The following is a 20185-nucleotide window of genomic DNA, read 5'->3' as shown; positions in this document are numbered from 1 at the left end:
GACTGCTGGAAGACATGAGAGCAGCAGAAGGTGGGCTGTCTGGTTTTTCAAGCTCTGTCATTCAGAACCTTCCTAAGCTAGAAATGGTTTACTGAAAGCTTTAAATAAGATGAGGAAAATACTTTTATCAGACTACAGTAAGAAAAGGTTTTCCAGCCATCCCATTCATCTATTTGTAAAGAACAAGACCAACTGTATTTTCATATTCTTGTCAACATCTCACCCAATTGCAGATCAGTTGACAGGTTGAAAAATCCTTAAGCAAACCAGCAGAGGAAAAGCAATGTCACCTGTTCCAGTTTATGTCAAAAGCTGTATGAGAAATAAATGTTCTTGTACTTTTGCTGACATCTGTAACTTTCTCTTGGAATGCTTGGAATTATCTGCAGCACTAGTTAATCAGTTAAGAACATGCTCCCCAAGGATCTCATAAACCCTGCAATTGCTGCATTATCTAGCCTGTCCTTCCTTATCTCCTTTCTCCAGCAAGAAAAGGAGAAAACAACATGTTATCAAACTTTACAATCTATCCCTAACCCTTGAATGAAGCAAGAGGTGAGTTACAGATTTATAATTCTGCTGATTGCTCTAGTTGGTCATGTCCCTCTTTCCTGACTTCAGGGCATAAACACCCACTTTGTGAGAAAGGGTATATGCTCCTTGTGACAAAGCCTGTTCTGTGTTTTAATTATTTTTTAACATAGATTACTCCTTTGCCTTCCTGAATTCCTCATGTTCTCAGTGGTACTTTGGGGGAAAGGGGTGGGTTTGGTTTTTTGGGTAGCTAGCCCTGGTCGTATTTATGTATCTGACTAGTGATAAAAGTATGCATAAATAGGGAATCACACTAAGGGAATCCTCTTGGCTGCTGCTTCTCTGATGTAAAAGATATCACGAGATCTAAAGCATCAAGAAACAGACAATGAGAAACTAAAGGGCATTTTTTCCCCTCCAAGATTCTAAGAGTAATGGGGAGTTACACTGCCTTTCTGCCAACAAAAACAAAGCAATTCTTTAAAGGAATTGCATTTGACTCCACTTTCACTTTGAAATGAGCTGCACTTTTCTTGCAGTGCCTTGTCCTTTTGAATCTTCTAAGAGGATGTTATAGCAGATCTTGATCAGTGCCAAATATTTCACAAGACTGAATACATTGAAATTGATGTTGAATTCTCTAATGGGAAAAGTCACACAGCTTTAAAAACACCTGTTGTGAAGATTATTTTTTTTTTTCCTGTTCTGTTTCTCTCTAGCCTACTTGAATGCCCCTCTCTGTAAGGTAGTGATACTTGATCATGAATTTGATAAATAATTCTATATTGCTCAGTTTTTCCTCAAGGATGCAGCATTTGCCGTTAGCCTTACACAGGCAGCTGTTTGGGGACATAAAATCAGAAACACAAAAGAACTCCAGAAAGTGAAGTGGGTCTCAGGAGATTATCTGCTCAGGCCATTAAGTAAAGTCTTTTTGCTGTGAAGTTTCAAATTCCACTTCAGTCAGAAAAGGACACTTGTAATTATAACCAACATCAGTTTGTTTAAACTTGCATATTGGCACAAAAAAAAACCCTTCAGAAACGAAATAATAATCTTCACTAGAATAATAACGATTTGTCTGCTGCAGACCAAGGATTTTTATTCCTTATAAAGGCAAGAAGAGCAAGTGGTTCTGAAATGACAGGTCACTGGTTCATGTTAGCTATCTACAGTCATTTTTGTGTTACATACGCTCCTAGGACATGAGACAAAAATCCTTAGAGCTCCACTGTTCACAGTGTCTTTCTTATGGTATTGACTGATACTTAAGCCATGAAAACATAGTTCTGGGGAAAATCAGAACAAAATTGTATTTGTAGCAGTAGTTTAGGAGATGTCTTTTTGTAGTGGTGGAAATTTGTATTGAGCCAAAAAGTAGTCACGTTGCTTGTAAAATAAATGTTAAATGAAGCTTGAACAAGTTTAATTACTTTCACCTAGTGCTCAGAGTGAATGAATTAATTCTACCCTATTTTTCCTGGGTGAAAATTCTGCTAACTATGTAACATTCGCATCTATATTTTACATTTATTTGCACATAATCCTCCTTGTTAATATATACAAATAAAAGTTAAAGGATATTTCCCTTTCATATCACAAGTTCCCAAAAGCACTGATTTATTGAGCTGAACTTGATTTTGAGAATGTATTTCAGATTAAAGTCATTACTCTTTTTTCTCTCTGCAAATTTTATATCAACCCTGCAGTAAACAGTAGAAGAGAAAATCACTAGTAGGCTTCAGCAGAGGGGTTAATATGTTGCTCAGGTTCAATTTAATTGTGTTTCCATGTTCATGTTGTGATCACAGGAAGGTTTAGCTTGAAGGGAGTCTGGGTTTGACCTAAAGCACAGAGCTTTTGTGCAGCTGTAGAGCAGTGCACTCAGCCTCAGCGTTAGCAGATGGGCTCTGGGGAGAGGAAGAGCACTGGGGAATCAAGACTTGACTACCATGTCTCTTATGTTCACTGCTATAGTGTAGGTCTATTCAGCTATTTTTCTGCATGCTTCCTTTTGTAATGTAGTTCTTGCACTGTGTTATGGTAATACTAAGTTCAGTTTCTTTTTATGTTAAATTGTTATCAGAGCTTTGGGGTGTTTTGTTCTTTTTTTGTTTCCTTTGCTATAAAATAAGCAGGTGGTAAAAACACACTAAATATCTACAAATTTAATGGTTTATATGAAGATTTTCAGAGTCAGAAGCTTTCAGTATTCTGAAGCTCTGAAACCTAAGTATTTAAAATTCATGTTTATGCTTTAATTCAGATCCAGTGAGTTTATACAGCAATATACTTAAATATCCATCATTCTAAAATCCATAAAGCAGAACTTACAAATGTCTTTTCCATTTCTTGGTATCACTGTAAGATGCTTCAAAAGAGGGAGGGTTGTGTATTTTATGTGACTAGGTGATAGTGATTCTTATTAGTTAAATAAGGATATTGTACTTGCAGTTTTTAAGCTTAAACTGCATCTATATGTAGGTTGCACCATGCCTCAAAGTGGATGTTGGTTGAGTTTAGATATAGAGAAAAATATCTTTTAGTAGTTCCAATATTTATAAGAAGTTAAATGTTTTTCTAGAAATCATTACTCTGGAGTCCTGCATTATACACAAATTCCTTTATATAAGACATAGATCCAAAATGATGCTACTGTTTTATGCATACTATAGATGTGGAAAATTGATTTTAAATCTATTTGTTTTTTGTTAAAAGTTGTCTTTTAAAAATGTGTAACTGTTTAATGTTTTAATGTTTGATTTAACTTTTAAATGTTTTGATGTTTTGGTATTAGATGCTTTTCAAGAATCTTTAAGCTTCTCTCTCTGTAAATGACCAATTAAAAAATATAACTATTAGTCATACAACATTTTTTCTCACTGAGGCACTCCTACAGCTCTATTATTTCAGCATTTGAAAGTCCATTTGTGTCATCTCAATGCTGTGTCAGAGACAGGGGCATCATTAATTGTCTCTTGAGATGCTATTTAGGACACAGCACTGGTGTATTAGTGTCTTGTGCCATCTTGAAAACATTGCAGGTGCTATTATGCCTCATAAAGCACAGCTGCACAGAATTACCATGTTAGCTGGAAGTCATCTTGTGCGTTTACAGGAAAGCCTATTTAAAGACATGCTTGGGTTTATTATGCAATGATGTTGTTCAGGGCGCTCTGTGTCAGTGGTTTGCTAACTAAGGATGGGACTAATATGTCTCATCTTTCTCATGCCTACAAGGAAAAAATTAAGCAAGGAAAGCCTCAAAAATTACATTTTGGAGGAAAGTGTCTGAATAAGAAACAACTTATTTTGCAAACTTCTAGTGAAATCTCTAGGATAGAATTAGAGGAAATCAAACCCAGTAGCATTCATCTCTTCTTCCTGTAATTCAAAGAAATAACGAAATAGAAAAACCTGAGTAGAAAGAACAGATGTCCTCTTGCACAACAGCATAAATAATTCAATTATACAGGTTTGATCAGTGTTATCCCTGTAGAACTGGTGCCTAGACCTGCCTCTTGCAAGTTTTATCTATTCTGTTAGACTCTTTCATCTTCCAATGAAAACAAAATTTGCTAAAAGGTTTAGGGTAAATGCACATAAATATTAATACCCATAAGAGAATAAAATAGGTTTTCTTTCCAGCTACAGGCACAATAGACAAACACCATTTTGTAGAGCAAATAATAATACTCCATTGGAAAGTTAGAGACAGAAGGGAGCAATTTTGTGTTCTGCAACATGCTGGGAGTATTAAACACATTTTTGTAGAAATGTGACCCACCAGACTGATTTAACAGACTGGTGAGCCAGGCAGGTTTTCAGCCTGGTGAGCTGAGTTGGAAATTAAATGTATATATGATGGCAGAACTGACCTCTTGCTTGAAATCATGTGAATTTTATTTTGGTCCTCAAAAAAGGAAATCAGTATTTATTATTCACATTTCCACTTATTGAGGGGAAAAATGTAAAGGTGGCTTTTACTGTGGAAATGGCATAAAATAATCGAAGCTTCCTTTAATAGAATGTGGGAATTCTCTGGACACAAGAAAGTCTTTAGGAATTAAGAATCTGCCATTAAAAGTAAGGATATAAGGGAGACTGGAGAGAGTGTGACCCTTACCGCATTCCTTACCAACCAAAGGGAATGTTACAGAAGTTCTTTTATAGGTCTTTAGTGTCTAATCGTTCCATTTGGGGAAAGTAAACAGGATTTAGCTGTGATTTCCTTTCTTCTTCAGCTCTGATAAACCATGCTCACAGACTTTGAGGAAGCAAGTTCCATATAATATTAATTTTTTTATTTATTTATTTTTAAAGGTCATTATAGCATGATGGTTCAGGAATGTGGCTAGTCTTGAATCATTATATGTATTGACAACAAAAGGTTTTAATGTTCTACCTGGGGAAATAATTGCCTCCTAAGAACTTAAGCAGTCATAGCGAAAAATAAACAAACACATCTCTAGCAAAGGTAGGCAAATTTCTATCCAGGCTCTTTTTGAAAATTCCCATCTACTCAGGTTTTTTTTTTTGTAAGAGAAAAAAATATCTCAAATTTAATATAGCAGTTTTTAGAACCTCACAAATGGAAGACAACATATACTCCCATTGCCTTCCTGTGCACTATAAGGTTCTTGCTGGGCAGACTAAAATGTTATATAGAGAGTGTGTATCAGAAGGGCCCTTCTTCCCTGTAAACTCATGGGGAAATGTGGGGAAGCTTGGTTTGATTTCTGTGTTCTTTTAAGAGATCTTTGATTTGTTTCTGAAGTGCTTCAAGGTAAAGTCAAATGTTTTATCAGAACATGCTACCTCTATGATCCTCACAGAAGGCATTAAATTTAGTTCATATGAGAGATTTTCCTACTGACATAGAAGTACCAATTTCTTCATTTTTTCATCAGCCCCACTTCAGTGGTAGCTGACTGATCTAATGGAGGATTGTTTATGAGTAAGAGTTCAGTGTGAGACTTTGTCTCACTATGTGGTACTTTCCTGTCATAAAAATTGTTCTTAGAATACTTTTAGATTACACCAGGTAAATGAGGCAGTACATGGGAGTAGTCATTTTAATGACAGAGTACACAAAATTGTTGTAGGTATTTCTGTTAGAGCAAATAAACTGAAGAATGTTTAAATTTTGCAGGCAGATGTTGCTTGTAGAACATGTGGCTTCTGTATTGGATGTGAGTGAATAAAGCTGATTGGTTTAGCTTAACTAGTTTTATATATGGTGATCCCAGTTTTAATCTTCCACTGTTGACTGTGTCATTTACGAGAGGTCTTTTACATGAAAAGGAGTGTTGCTGAAGAGAGAGGAGATTATGAAAGCTGCCTCCTTTCTCTTGTAATGAAGGAGTAATTCACCAAGATGTAAACCAGGAGGCATTTGGACGCTTAACCAAAATTAAATCCCTATTGAAGATGCTGCTGCCAAACACATGGCTTTTCTCAGCTTTTAGGCATGTATTTCTGGGGCTTTGTCCCAATTCTGCAGACAGGAATACAAGCTAGTAGTTTTTGACAGGTTTAAACTATTCAATACTGCTGTCAGAGTGCTGTGATCACAGGAAGGCTTAGCTTGAAGGGAGTCTGGGTTTGACCTAAAGCACAGAGCTTTTGTGCAGCTGTAGAGCACTGCACTCAACCTCAGCATTAGCAGATGGGCTCTGGGGAGAGGAAGAGCACTGGGGAATCAAGACTTGACTACCATGTCTCTTATGTTCACTGCTATAGTGTAGGTCTGTTCAGCTATTTTTCTGCATGCTTCCTTTTGTAATGTAGTTCTTGCCCTGTGTTATGTTCATGCTAAGTTCAGTTTCTTTTTATGTTAAATTGTTATCAGAGCTTTGGGGTGTTTTGTTCTTTTTTGCTTCCTTTGCTATAAAATAAGCAGGTATTGAGTGTGAAATGAAAGTGACTGCTCTTACTAATCACTGGATAATGAAAATACAGTAGTAATCCTCTGCTAAATAAGTACTGCCTTTGCCTCTGCTAAATTAATAGAAGCCTTTAGTCTTCTGCTTTGAAACCTGTGCCTTAAAGGGTTAATTTCCCTTTCCTTTAGCACCTTACAAAATTATAACAAAAGCTAAATTATAACAAAAGTCAAGACCTTGCTTAGCATAAGAAGCAGGAGAAAGCACAGTGTATTCATTAAATGTATATTAACTCTCTAGTAAATGATTTTTAGAGCCTTGTTCAATTATAGCATAACTCCCAAAGTTCATCCCTGAGGAAGAAATATAATTGCCAAATACATGTGGCTAATACGATTAGTCAAGTGCAGTTTTCAGGAAGTCAAATACTTACATGAGTGAAACCTGAAGAGGAGCCTATAGTAAATCTACAGCGTTAGATGCATATCTTTTTGGTTCATCCCTTTCCAGGCTTTCATTGCCCACACTGCAGAAATGCCATTTTTCTCCCCAGCAAGACATCTATTTCTGTTTTGAGCTGAAACCTGACTGCAAGGGTGGGGTGTGCTCCAGGGGATGTGTGCAAAAGGCAGTGTGAATGGGACCAAGCCACAGTTGGTGCCCTCCAGGGTCCTTCAGCCCCATCTGGAGCTGCAAAACACACAAAATTCTCTGCACATCTTCATGCTACCCCAGAGCAACATGCAATGTCATGCCACAGAAGTACAGATCTTATGGGCTGGGACAGCTGTCATCTGCATTAAAAAATGCAGACAATTAATAAAGCAGGCTTTTAGATCATAATATTTAGCCAAGTTCTGTGCATGACTATTAGTAGGGTAAGTGTAGTGTTAGTAAAGGGCTAAACAAACAAATATTACTTTTGAACCTGAAGATGTGATAAAAACAGCTGCAAGAACAAGATTGCATTTTTTGCCTCAACCATGACAATGAGACTTCAAACAGGAAAAATATTTTCTTTCTGAAGTAAAGCAGGCCTAAACAAAAGTACTCTGTTCTTGGCCCTGAGTATGTCTGTTTTCTCCCTGACATGCAAGTCTTTCCTTGGCAGTTTCAGCATTATCCCTTTTCCTAAAGGTTGCATGTGGTAGCAGGCTTGAGAGGACTATGAAGTGATACATGCTGAGGTCCATGCTACTGCACCTAGATGGTTTTCTGTCCTAAACTAAAGCTTTATATCAAATATCTGCATATCACAGTGCAGATGAGCTGGAATGATTTCACTGCTTTCTTTTTCATCTGAGCTCTGCTAAAACTGCTCTTGCTATAGCAAAGATCTCCTTGTATTTCCTTTGTGGACACAGGCTGCAAACATGTTTTTAACATTAAATATGCATCTCATTGAAATGCATTTTTATTATAGTTCTTGCTGATCACTTTTATTACAAGATGAATTTTGTTTCCAAAGGGTTCCATAAACATTAGTGGTCTTTTAGTCAGGACCTACACTATGATAATAGACATGATCACTTCAGCAGGATTGTACTGGAATATGAGCCTTTGATTAATAACAGTAAAGAGACATATAGTAGGATCAATCCTCCATGGATGTCAGGATACAAAACTTGTTAACTGTCCTTTAAAATCAATTTACACGCCTGTAATTAAAGAATGAAAAAGCATTTGCATTCCTAATATATTATGATATTGTCATTGATTTAGGCAGGACTAAGGACACTTCATGATATTGGCCCTGAAATACGCCGAGCTATATCCTGTGACTTGCAAGATGATGAGCCAGAGGAAAACAATCCAGAGGAGGAGGAAGATGTTTATAAAGTAATGTCAGAACACAGCTACGTGAATTGTTTTGTCTTATGCAATTAAAGAATGAGCTTATCCCTGAATATGGAATAATAATACCTGCAAACCAGAACAAAATACGTATTTTATAAATAAGTGTGTTTTTGTATAAATCTATAAACATAGCATGACCAGGGCACTTGCATCCCATCATAAATTTAGGGAGCAGTTCCTGCAGGGTGATTCTCCCACCCCTAAATCTTTCTCATTAATTCTTATTTTTTTCTTAAGTAAATCCTAAGAAAAGGTATGAGCATTGCCATCTCAAACATTGTTAGTGGCAAAGTTGAACTGGAAGTGTCTTGACTTCTGAAGTGGTAGATAGGAAGAAGAGACTGAAATTCTATGCACCCAAACTACAACAGACATGTAGCTGCATATTTTAAAACCAGTGCCTGGGATTACACAGAAGGCAATTAAATATAAATGCCATTTCCAATTTCCTATGAAGGATATCAAGAACCACCGATAATGAAACCCAAACAAACCCAGCAGTTTTCATCTTGTATGCTATAGGTAATCCATTTAATGGTGAACATGTAAATTTGTTATTAGAATCAGGAGTGATCTGCAAACCATTGGTCAGACAGCAAGAAAACATAATTTTTTGCATGCATTTCAGAAGCAGCAGATATAAAAGCATGCTTCTGCAGGAGTTGGGTCAGGAGCTGCATAGCTTGCTATTGTCCTTTGCAAAAAAGGAGGATGTGGCACTGGAGACAGTGTCACAGCTACCATCAGTAGATGCTTTTCTTTGCCAACCATCATTACCTCCTGTCTTCCCTAGATTGAGCTTCAAGACAGACTGCTGTCATCCAAGACCCACACCTGGCTAGACAGGGAGGCTACATAATCTGGGTCAGATGTAAAAGAGAGCTGCATGTCATAGTCATAACTTAGCACTTCATTCTCTTTTTCACCGTCCATTACACTCCTCAGGGCTGATAAAGAGTTACTTCTCTTTCCTGTTCCTCTGCAAAAGGAAAGAATGGGAGCACTGAAGCTTAATGGTACCTACTTGAGATATGCTTGCAAGCTGTTGCATGGCACTCCATCCTGTCTGAGTGACGCCTGTTGCAAACTGATGCTCTGGGAGAATAGGAGGCAATTCCACAGAAACATTCTCAAAAATTAAGCAGACACGTCCCTTTCTGAGGAAGCTGGTGCATGTTCATGTACGGGAATCTGGGTTTCTCCTGTGTAATAAGATGTGGAGAAAGCTGGATGTCACATTTAGTTACATGAGAAAAGAATAATGATCAGAGCATTATGTCGGTTTGACTCTGAAATACAAATACTGTCATTATCACAATCACATTGCTATCACTTCAGGAGATTCCACCTGAAGCATCATAAAATTAGAAAGAAAAATCACAAATTATTTTAACTGCTACTTTTGAATGCATGTAGGAGAGTAAAGTAAGTTATCACTGTCAAAAATATGTTCTGTTCAGGTATCTGATGTAATTTTTTCTTTCTTTTCCCCTAAAACAGAGGAATGGTGCCCTCTTTGGCAACCACATAAACCACATTAGCAGTGACAGACGAGATTCATTTCAACAGATCAACACCACACACCGTCCCTTGCATGTTCAGCGGCCTTCAATTCCATCTGCGAGTGATACTGAGAAAACTTTGTATTCTCAGGCAGGAAATTCTGTATACCACAATCATCATAATCACAACTCAGTAGGAAAGCAAGTTCCAAACTCAACAAATGCCAATCTCAATAATGCCAACATGTCTAAAAATGTTCATGGAAAACACACACATTTTGGAAAACATGAGCGTAGATCTGAAAACGGTTACCATTCCCACTCCAGAACTGATCATGAGAAGCGTAGAAGGCCAAACAGTAGGAGGTAAACTTACAAATATGTATTTGCTTTTAAATAAATGTATATATCATGAATATAAAGTAAGAAAACATATGCTACATGAAATTAATTTGTATATTAACTTTATTTCTGTTGTCTACTGATGTATGAAACATTAAAAATATAGCTCTTCTGTATGGGAAACATATATAACTTTAATAAGGTTTGAAAATAGTAAGGTTTTTTTATAGTTAAAGTATTAGTTACAGCACAGACATTGTAATCACCAACTAATTTCTCTAACCTACGTGATTTTAAAATATCTTTCTCCTTATTTTCATGGCTTACCTGGATAGAACCCGTTACTATGAAACATATATTAGGTGAGTTGATATTTTTCTGACATAATTGAAGAGGACAAAGTAGGTTTTCCTTTTCTTTTCCTCTCTCTTCCTTTTTCTTTTCCTTTTTCTTTCTCTTCTTTTTTTTTTTTATTTTCTACAGTACAATTTTCAAAATTAACTGGATGACAATGCATACGCTGAATAACTTAAGTGATGATTTCTAAGTAAAATTTTCCACTGCTTGTTCTAAAAGGATAAACTTCTGGTAAAGTTCAAAATTATTCAAGTCCTTTTAAAAGTCCAGGCAGGTTTGTGTTGTTTTCAAGAGACAAAAGATCACATCTGATGGTAGCCCTTTTTTAAAATCTACTTGCATAAACTGAAAAAAATACTGGGTTTAACTTTGATAAATATTAATGTGTACAATACAGAGTACTGGAAGTGGCTCCCCAGAGAGGTTGTGGAGTTTCCTTCTCTGGAGACTTTCAAGATCTGTCTGGATGCCTTTCTGAGTGATCTTCCCTAGTTGTGGGGTTTTTTTGGTCCTGCTCTGGCAAGGGGTTTGGACTTGATCTTCGGAGGTCCCTTCCAACCACTAATATTCTGTGATTCTGTAATTCCATTTATAGGGGTTCCAAAATCTTGCCTGGTGTTGTGTCTGAATATTATCTAAGACAACTTTTAAAAATAAGATACATTGTGTTATTTGGGATGCATTGCTAACTGTACATTCAGTGCTATTTTTTAGTGTCTAGATTTGCATATCTGTTTCAGATTTTTGTTGGACTGTCTCAATGAGGGCTCCTTAATATTTTAGCCATTTGGCAAACTTCTTGAGAGAGGCTGTGTTTCTTCAAAATACTCTAAATTTCTATTTTGTAAAACTGTCTTAAATATATTTGACTTCACTGAACACCCTCATGTTCATTATTTTCCTAATTGTACCATAAGGAAATAACGGGAGATCATTTTGTCATCTTTTAGAAACAGATAAAATAGTGAAGTTCTGAACTGCAGTTCTGTGCAATTTACTATAACACCACATTTTGACAAGACACTGGTTAATGTTTGCCTTTTTTCTTTCCCCTTTTTAAAAATTTATTTTCTTGGAAGCACATTAACAGACCTGTGTATAAAATATACAATATATCATTTATATCAATAAAAATATTTAAAAATACAAGTATTTGCTGCTTACAGATCTGACTCTGGTGATGGGCGTCGACCTACTATTTGCCGCGAAGAACGTGAAGTTCAAGACTATTGCAATGATGATCATTATTTGGGAGAGCAGGAGTACTTTAGTGGAGAAGAATATTATGAAGATGACAGTATGTTGTCAGGAAACAGGTGAGGACATTTTTAAACTGGAAAAAAATATATCAATAAATTAGGAGCATATCTGTAAAGGCTTCACTAAGCACACTTCTGCTGAAAATTCCCTAATGAAGGGAATACTCCACGACTGCTGGCAAGTGAAATGGGGGGTAGGAATAGTGTGTGCCAAGTATCTTTTGCATTTGGCATCATGTGCTCACTCCAGCAAAACGTCTGTATCAAATTCAAAGGAAAGCAGAAAGTTCCTTTGAACTGAGTGTAGACTAGAGACTGCATAACTGAAGAAACATTTCATTTAGAATTAAAATTTCACATACAATGAAAGATGGATCAAGCTCAGATAAAAGAACTTTTACAATTTGTTTTCTTCTTTTAATTTAACCTGAAAAGAAAGGTGAAACTGGTAGACTATGGACTGAGATCATGAGGAAGTACTAGCTGGACCAATGAAGTATTTGACTAGTTCCTTCTGAAAACTCTCATTATACCTCTTTATTAATAATTCTCCTCTTGACGTTATTTTTTGTCTCCTTAATACAAACACTTAACACTGTCATAGTTGTCCTGGCCTTTATATGTTTGGACTAGGTGTTTTTTAAAAGTTTTATTCGTATTTCCATAAGCTTTAAGGAAATGCCATCAACTGAATTTTAGTCATAATAACATCTCAAAAATACCCTCCACTTTTTTTTTGTTTTGGAATCCAGCCCAGAAGTAGAGGAATGCATTGCCATTTTATCTTAGATCCATAACTGCATATGCAGAAATGCCAGACAATTCTTCTCCTCCTATACTGTCTTTCTTTGCCATCGGAATTCTGACAAGATTGATGAATCTGGTTGGTTTGCCTGAAAGCTAAATGTTATGGAATTCTGAGGTCATTAATTTTTGTGTATAATTACAGGCAAATAACATCCTTCCAAGATTCAATTTTCAAAAAGAAGCATCCAAAATCCATTCTTTGAGTTTCTGTGCTCCGCATGTTACCCAGGGTTCACAAAAGAGCGTGACAGTAGACTAGAACAGAGGGGTTTTTTTGTTTTTAAGCAATGTACCACTGAGGTCCTCAATTTTAGTCTGTACTTGTAAGAATAACTTAATTGAAAATATAATTTGATAAAAATTTTACCTGGGAACTTATTGTGTAGCTATACTAGTACAAACCTGTATGCTTGCTATCTCTAAATCAGTTTGTCTGCAGAAATTGGATTTTTAAATTGAGTCATATAATTGCATAATGTAATCTTTGGTTATTTTTCTGGAGAAAGTGTAGGTTTGAAAGTTTTCTAGAGAAATATAATAGATTAATTTACAGAAACTGACCGAAGTAACATTTTCTTTATTGTGTTTTACATGCAGGCATATGTATGATTACCACTGTAGATATCACTGCCATGACTCTGATTTTGAGAGACCAAAAGGTTACCATCACCCACATGGTTTTTTTGAGGAAGATGATTCACAGACCTGTTATGATACAAAAAGATCTCCTAGGAGACGGTTGCTACCTCCAACACCAACACGTAAGTATATTAAGAACAATTTGTTTGTAAATCTAGAATTATTTAAATACATTCAGACTTGTTCCGATTTAAAAAGGCTTCTTTTAACTTGGATTCCAAACCTGTAATTTCTTGTTTTCTTCTTTACTGTTGCTAGTGGATTATCGTTTATGGCAGAAATATCTATTCATCCTCCAAGACTGGTCAGAGAGCCTATATATCCTAGTTTTTAAGTCAGTCTTTTTAGTATCTCTTGCCTCACTCATCCAGTAATATAAAAATAACCATTTTATTTTCCAGTTTTAACTTGATTTGATAAATGAAGAAGAGTAGGGTAGAATGCAGCAGTAGGTTGCTTGGAAACTTTGATCACAGGGTTTCAATCCATGTGCCCTTATTCACACCCATAGGTGTGCAGTGTTGCAGTGAGTCAGTGCCATTGTCTCCAGTGACTCACCTGCTGGCACTTCCCCTGTCTCCAAGCAATCGTGCTGCACAGTGATATTGTAATCAGTTCCATTTACAGCTTTACTGAGTAGTGATTTAATAAATACTATAGACTGAAGATGGATAATTTTCAGGGAACAGAGAACCATGAGTGAGCTTAATGGTTCTTTGGTTTTGTGGGTTGTTTTCCTTACTTTTGAAGTGCCTTTAGCTTTTTAACATGAGTTTCTCAAGTCCCTGTGAAAAATAAAATTGTTATCTTGGGCTAAGCATCTTATTTCAGATTAACATTGGCACTTTATTACGCTGAGAAACAATGCTTAATATTCTGTGTTTCTTCTGAGGGAGAAAATGTTTCAATGTATAGATTGAATTACTGTTGTCAACAGATGTTTTTACCTGTTTCTTTAATTTTTTTCTCCTCCTTAGATCTTTCTCTTGATTTCTCCTTGTCTTAAGCACAATATTGCTTTATCCGCATTTCTAAAAGCTCTCATGCTTCTTATACTGGAATTTTGTTTTAATATGTTCCAGGCCATACTGCAGAGATAAGCAGTGCTAATCCTCCAGTGAAACTAGGCAGAAATTCAAAGCTCTTGGATTTTGGTCTTTGAACCCTGGCACTTCACAGAGAGGAAGCACTTTGGGTTTTGAAGTGCAAAATAAACCTCTTTCCGAGGTTAAATGAAAAGACTGGTTTAGTGCATAAGAATCAACACTCAGCTCTATGCAACCCCATAGTGTCCCTAAGGGTGCTTTTACACATGCCACGGTCAGCACAGCCAGGTCTGTTACATGTGTGTTTGGATGATGCCATCTAACAAGTGCCACCCAGACAAGACAGGTTCACTTCTAGAATAGTCTCCATGTTTTGTCTGTTACAAGATGAACTGGCTATCTAGCAAAGCCAGAGTTGTCTTTCATTCTGATGATGCTGGCAGCCAGAGTCACAGTAAATTTATTTATTTATTTATGACTGTAAGGACCCAGTTGGTAGGAAAATGAGGTTCAGTCCTTTCCTGTCTTAGACACCCTAAAGAAAATTCAGGTATAGATTTAAACAAGTGTTTCAGAGACGTGTACTGGGATCATAATTCAACATCTGAGATAAAGTCTTAGATTGTTTAAAGCTACAGAAAGCTGTAGTAAAGGACAGCAGCAAAATACATGATTACATAATAAAGGAAACCTTCTTCAGCAATACTGTCAGTCCTGAATCCTCACTTTTGGCACTCAGCTCCTTAGAACAAGACTAGTCATGCTCTCTGCTATTTGGCTTTTTGACCTTAAGGGGCACAGATGGGGAAAGTGGAAAGAACATGAGTCTTGTGCTACAGAGGGTAAATAACTCAGATGAATGATAGTGGAATGTACAGAAAGTTGCTACCTCTTAGAGGTAAAAGATATCAGGCAAAGGGGAGACTGTGGAAGGAGACTCCTATACATCTTTCTACAAGCTTTTCTGATAGCAGAGGAATTTTAAGCCAAAGAAATGGATGATTTGTATATCCATTCCATACATTCCGGGAGAACAACCTTCTTTAAAAACATCCTCTGGGGTCTTCCCATGGTGGTGTTGCAGGAGGAGAAGTGAAGGCTTCCTGTGAGTGCAGCCTTTGCAATTCATTTAACTTTTCTGGTAAAGTTTTGATGACAGTGTTATGCAGACATTTCTTTAGAGGAAGCTTACACTTTTTATCTCATGTTAAAAAGACTAGATAAATGTACTAGATAAGATGGCATTTGCTATCCCAGTTCTGATGTAGGTTGCATAAGGATAACGTAAGAAGTCTTTTCATTTACACACTGTGATGTCACACGATCACCATTGGGCCTTCTGTCATAACCACGTATTTAATGTGCAGGAACACAACTGATAAATTTTAGAGGTTCAGTATCTCAGCAGATTTTAAAAGAAGCTCAGACCTATTATTAAGAACTAGTGTATGGGTTTTTTGGCATGGGGAGGAAGCCTTGATGTTCTCACCTAAAGAAAGAAAAAAAAGAATAGGAACTATTTACAGCAAAACCCTGAAGTAAAGTGTCTGAACCAGTCTGCTGCATTATAAAAGCTTGCTTTGTGAATGAGCTGCTTCAAGTTCTGTAATGTCAGGCTGCTTGTATGGTTTTTACAAAGGACTGCATTTGCTCGTGATGAATTTGTCCATTGTCTTATGATCAGCTGCTTGCTTCTGTTAGCATAACTTATTTCTCACTGGGGTTTGTGGTTTTTATTTGTGTGATAGTTGACTCACACTGGAATTCTGGAAATAACAAACTTTGAGGAACAGTATTTTGTTTTCCTAATGAATTCTGGTTTCCCTGTAGCAAATAGACGATCTTCCTTCAACTTCGAATGCCTCCGCCGACAAAGCAGTCAAGATGACATACCACTCTCTCCCAATTTCCACCATCGCACTGCTTTACCACTTCATTTAATGCAACAGCAGGTAAAAAAAAAAATTCTTATTTAGCTCATAGTTAATTAGTTTTTTCCAGCTTCTGTATTGTATTTCTGATTTACATTGTTGTTTGAAACAGTAATAGTGATTAGGTAGTTTTCCTGTGCACGACTTCTAGGCCAAGTGTAGGTTTCTGGTTTCTAGAAGTGAGGCTTCTCAAACATCAATCTACAAAACATTGAGAATGAGTATCCTCTCAATTTACTGTCCTGTTCCTCCTTTACATGACTATTAAACATTAGAAGATGTTAACTTTGCATAGCTGCATTGGTTTGAACTAGCTGCTGAAATGAGAAATTAGTATGACCAAGCATTTGAAATCACTCACTTCTAAAATTCTTCCCCTTACCAGGTCATGGCTGTTGCAGGCTTGGATTCCAGCAAAGCTCATAAACATTCACCAAGTCGTTCCACACGTTCCTGGGCTACCCCACCTGCAACCCCTCCCAACAGGGACCATACTCCGTATTACACACCTCTAATCCAGATCGATAGGGCTGAATCAACAGAACATATGAATGGTAGCCTGCCTTCCTTGCACAGGAGCTCCTGGTACACAGATGACCCTGATATTTCCTACCAAACATTTACACCAGCCAATTTAACTGTACCTAATGACTTTAGGCATAAGCATAGTGACAAACAGAGGAGCGCAGACAGTTTGGTGGAAGCGGTAAGTATTCCAGAAACCTCTGTAGTAGACAGGAGTGTCTGTCTGTTCCGTTTTTTTTTTTTTGGTTAACTTTAAAAAGCATATGATTCAGTCCACGTTATCTCAGAAAACTTAGTCTTTTCAGTTTCAAAGCCCAAAACTGGTTTTAGGTAAAGATGTGGGGCCCTATTTGTAGTTGTCAGATAGTAAAGGATTTCTACTGAATACACATCTTAAGATTAATGTGTCAGAGAACTGGAAATATTTCAAAGTGATTTGAAATTCAGTTTTCTAGATGAGGGTCAGGTATGAAGTGTCCTTCTGCAATGGCTGATAGGGGAGAGATGATACATATGCCTGTTCTCTCCATTGTTTCTATAGAAATATGTCACTATTCTTGCAGTAATCTGAATAAAAGAACAAGAGCTTTATGAATGAGTGTACTAAATGCAGACAGGCGAATAGCAACTACAAGGATTTATTTGTAGGTGTGCTAAAGAATGTTAAGAATGCTCTTTTATATTAAAAAATATTTTAAGAGTATATAGCATTTCTGAATCATAGCACTCAAGAGAGGGGTTAGATTCTTGCTTCCATCTGTCACTTCCTTTCCATTGCTATGAGCTAAACAATATACTTTGTTAGCAAGTGGGACTTCAGCATTTCTACCATGTGCCCTGAAGTTTTGAGAACATATCCAGAATTCTGTTTCAGGCAATTGTTCTAATTGCACCATCTGTGATACATTAACAGTGTATCAGTAAAAGTGTATCAGCTTGATGACTGATTTTTATCAAGGAGTACTCCCAGATTTCTAAAAAGCCAGATATTGCATTATCAGTTATATTATTACATAACTGATACAGTGCCATTTAGGAGCCATTTGACTGTTGATTAGATTGTTCTTTACACATGCAGCTTTGCTGTGGGTTGCTGTAGTGATTCAGCATAGGGTTTCCAGTATTTTTCTACAACTGAGAAATGTTGCTATGACCTGTCTGTTCTTCTGTAATTCCACTGTAAACCTCATTCTCTTCCCTCCATCTGCCAGGTACTTATATCTGAAGGCCTAGGAAGGTATGCAAAGGACCCTAAATTTGTTTCAGCTACAAAACACGAGATTGCTGATGCATGTGACATGACTATTGATGAGATGGAAAGTGCAGCAAGTAATCTTCTCAATGGAAATATTAGCAATGGGACCAATGGGGATATGTTTCCCATTTTAAGCAGACAAGATTATGAACTTCAGGATTTTGGTCCTGGCTACAGTGATGAAGAACCAGAAACAGGACGATATGAAGAAGATTTAGCTGATGAAATGATATGCATCACGAGCTTATAGTATTTAACAAGGAGAATGGTTTTAATAACAGAAAAAGTGCCTCATGGTTTAAAGATGCTAGGCACTAGCTGGAGTGAATAACCAATCAAGTTTTGTACAAGTGATGTCACACCTCAAGGAAGCCATAACTAAGTTGATTATCTCCAGGTTGCCGAAATATGATCAGAGCTGCAGTAAGTCAAGTCTCCTCCCACAGAATCTTCAGTTCCTCTGTAGGAACAAGGTTATTTTGAAACCAAGTAGATTGTGACAATCAGTTTTTTGAGGGCTAGAGCAGGATTCTGAGGTGTAATATCTTGCCTGTCTTTCAGGCTTGTGCTATAGTCCTTTGTAGTAGAGCAGGATTTTGTCAGTGGAAATGTCTGTGTAACTGGCACAAAATTGGGTGGGAAATCGCAACATGAGTGATGACAACCAATAATGTCATTGCCTCAGTACTCACATATCAGCTACCTGTTGCATATCTGTTCTAACATTGCTTTCAAACTTGCCTCCTGATTTCTTAATGGTCTTCTAAAGTACAGTTTGTTATGCTCTACCTGTTAGAGATCGTTGGAAAAAGAAGTTATATAAAGAATAATCTGTCATATGTAACACCAGTTTACATAGGAAAATATCATTCAGATAGTCTGTTTTATGACTATCATGTTAAGGGCGAAATATACTGGAATCATTGCATTCTTACTAATGCACTTGCAACCAGGTTATAGTAGAATTAGATAAGATAGTTTGCTAAAAATTATATAGTAGAAATTATTGTAAATGAATTGTAATATACAATGATTTGTATTTGTAAAGAGATGTTCTATATTTTGTAATTATTGTACCGTAATTGAACTGCAGCAATATTTATGGACCCTGATTATTGTAACTCTCCACAGAATTCTAGATATAAGTATTTTTACTTGGAATATATAGATCTATAGTATAAATATTTAAATAGAGCCACCTCTCAGTGTAAATCTTTTTGGGATAAATTGTCAAGTTTGAACTTGACAACAGAACCTAATTTTTTTTTAATAAGGGAGTCGAATTAATCTCTCTGCATAAGGGATGCACAGTTGACTATTTACAGTCTTATACTTGGAAAGGTAAAAGATTTAGTTATTTTAACTTTTGATTAAAAAATAAGCTGTATTTTTTCTTAATTAATCCCATGCTACAAATAAATACTAAAATAATTTAAAAATTTGAAATTTCATGCCAGGATATTACTGGTCATGAGACAATTAGTTTTGACAGTGTTATTATCGACATATACCCTACGTTGATAGGAAGCATCTTGGGTGGAAAATATTTCACAGGTAAATGAAAAATTTTTACTTCTATACTACTTTGCTTGGAAAGAAAAGAAAAATTATAAAATTATTCTTCACAGAACCAAAAATCTTGATTATATAAGGAGTATACTATTTCATTTCCTCTACCTTTCTGTTCTTCTATGGATACTATTTCAAATATTTATTTTTATGCAATCAAGAGAGGGCTTAGATATTGTTCACAATGCAGTAAAATCCTAAAATGACTTTGAGGCTAATACAACCTTGGAGGTAAAAAACAAAATAATGAAAGCTACTGTCTATTTTGTTAGCACTGGATCACAATGACTTGTTCTAACAAGTTATCTTATCAGGTTTTACCTGCTAGATAGCAATCCAGTTCACATTTTTACAAATGTGATGTTTAAAACATGTCAATAAACATTTTGTACATAATGAGAGTTTCCTATGAATAGCTTACAGACTTCCTCTGAAATCATTCTTATTTCAAATGCCAGGATAAGAACTTAAAGGTTTGTAAATTATTTCTTGACCTACATCATTTTGTATTAAAACAAATGCAAAATGTTCTTCAAAATAAAACTGTGTAATAATTTTATTATACTTGGGACTCCTTTTACTAATAATTTTTCACCAAGAAGCTCCAAAAGTTAAATTCTGTTTGCACTGTTGGAAGAATGGGAGGGAATGTGTGGAATATAGTCACCAGTCTACAC

General features: G+C 36.3%; 1 protein-coding gene and 1 long non-coding RNA gene across 4 annotated transcripts in view; one reads left to right on the top strand and one right to left on the bottom strand.

The window, feature by feature from the left end:
* Positions 1 to 11730, bottom strand: part of LOC127388381 (uncharacterized) — a 49631-nt gene extending 37901 nt beyond the window's left edge. For both annotated transcript variants that reach the window (XR_007890365.1, XR_007890364.1), the window contains exons 1-2: positions 11642 to 11730; positions 9301 to 9478 (exon numbers count right to left, since the gene is read on the bottom strand). This is a non-coding gene — a long non-coding RNA (uncharacterized LOC127388381). The remainder of the gene's footprint in view (positions 1 to 9300; positions 9479 to 11641) is intronic.
* The window catches only part of CACNA1D (calcium voltage-gated channel subunit alpha1 D), a 164386-nt gene extending 144314 nt beyond the window's left edge, over positions 1 to 20072 (top strand). For both annotated transcript variants that reach the window (XM_051627843.1, XM_051627844.1), the window contains exons 43-50: positions 8142 to 8258; positions 9777 to 10144; positions 10456 to 10482; positions 11644 to 11793; positions 13141 to 13304; positions 16059 to 16180; positions 16545 to 16865; positions 17896 to 20072. In XM_051627843.1, coding sequence (XP_051483803.1) covers positions 8142 to 8258; positions 9777 to 10144; positions 10456 to 10482; positions 11644 to 11793; positions 13141 to 13304; positions 16059 to 16180; positions 16545 to 16865; positions 17896 to 18189 — 1563 coding nt within the window. In that variant the 3' untranslated portion in view covers positions 18190 to 20072. The remainder of the gene's footprint in view (positions 1 to 8141; positions 8259 to 9776; positions 10145 to 10455; positions 10483 to 11643; positions 11794 to 13140; positions 13305 to 16058; positions 16181 to 16544; positions 16866 to 17895) is intronic.
* The last annotated feature ends 113 nt before the right edge of the window (positions 20073 to 20185 follow it).

This window comes from Apus apus, chromosome 9 (assembly GCF_020740795.1).
Source record: "Apus apus isolate bApuApu2 chromosome 9, bApuApu2.pri.cur, whole genome shotgun sequence".
Lineage (NCBI taxonomy): Eukaryota > Metazoa > Chordata > Aves > Apodiformes > Apodidae > Apus > Apus apus.
The sequence above is the reverse complement of the archived record's forward strand: the minus strand, read 5'-3'. Positions and strand labels throughout refer to the sequence as shown.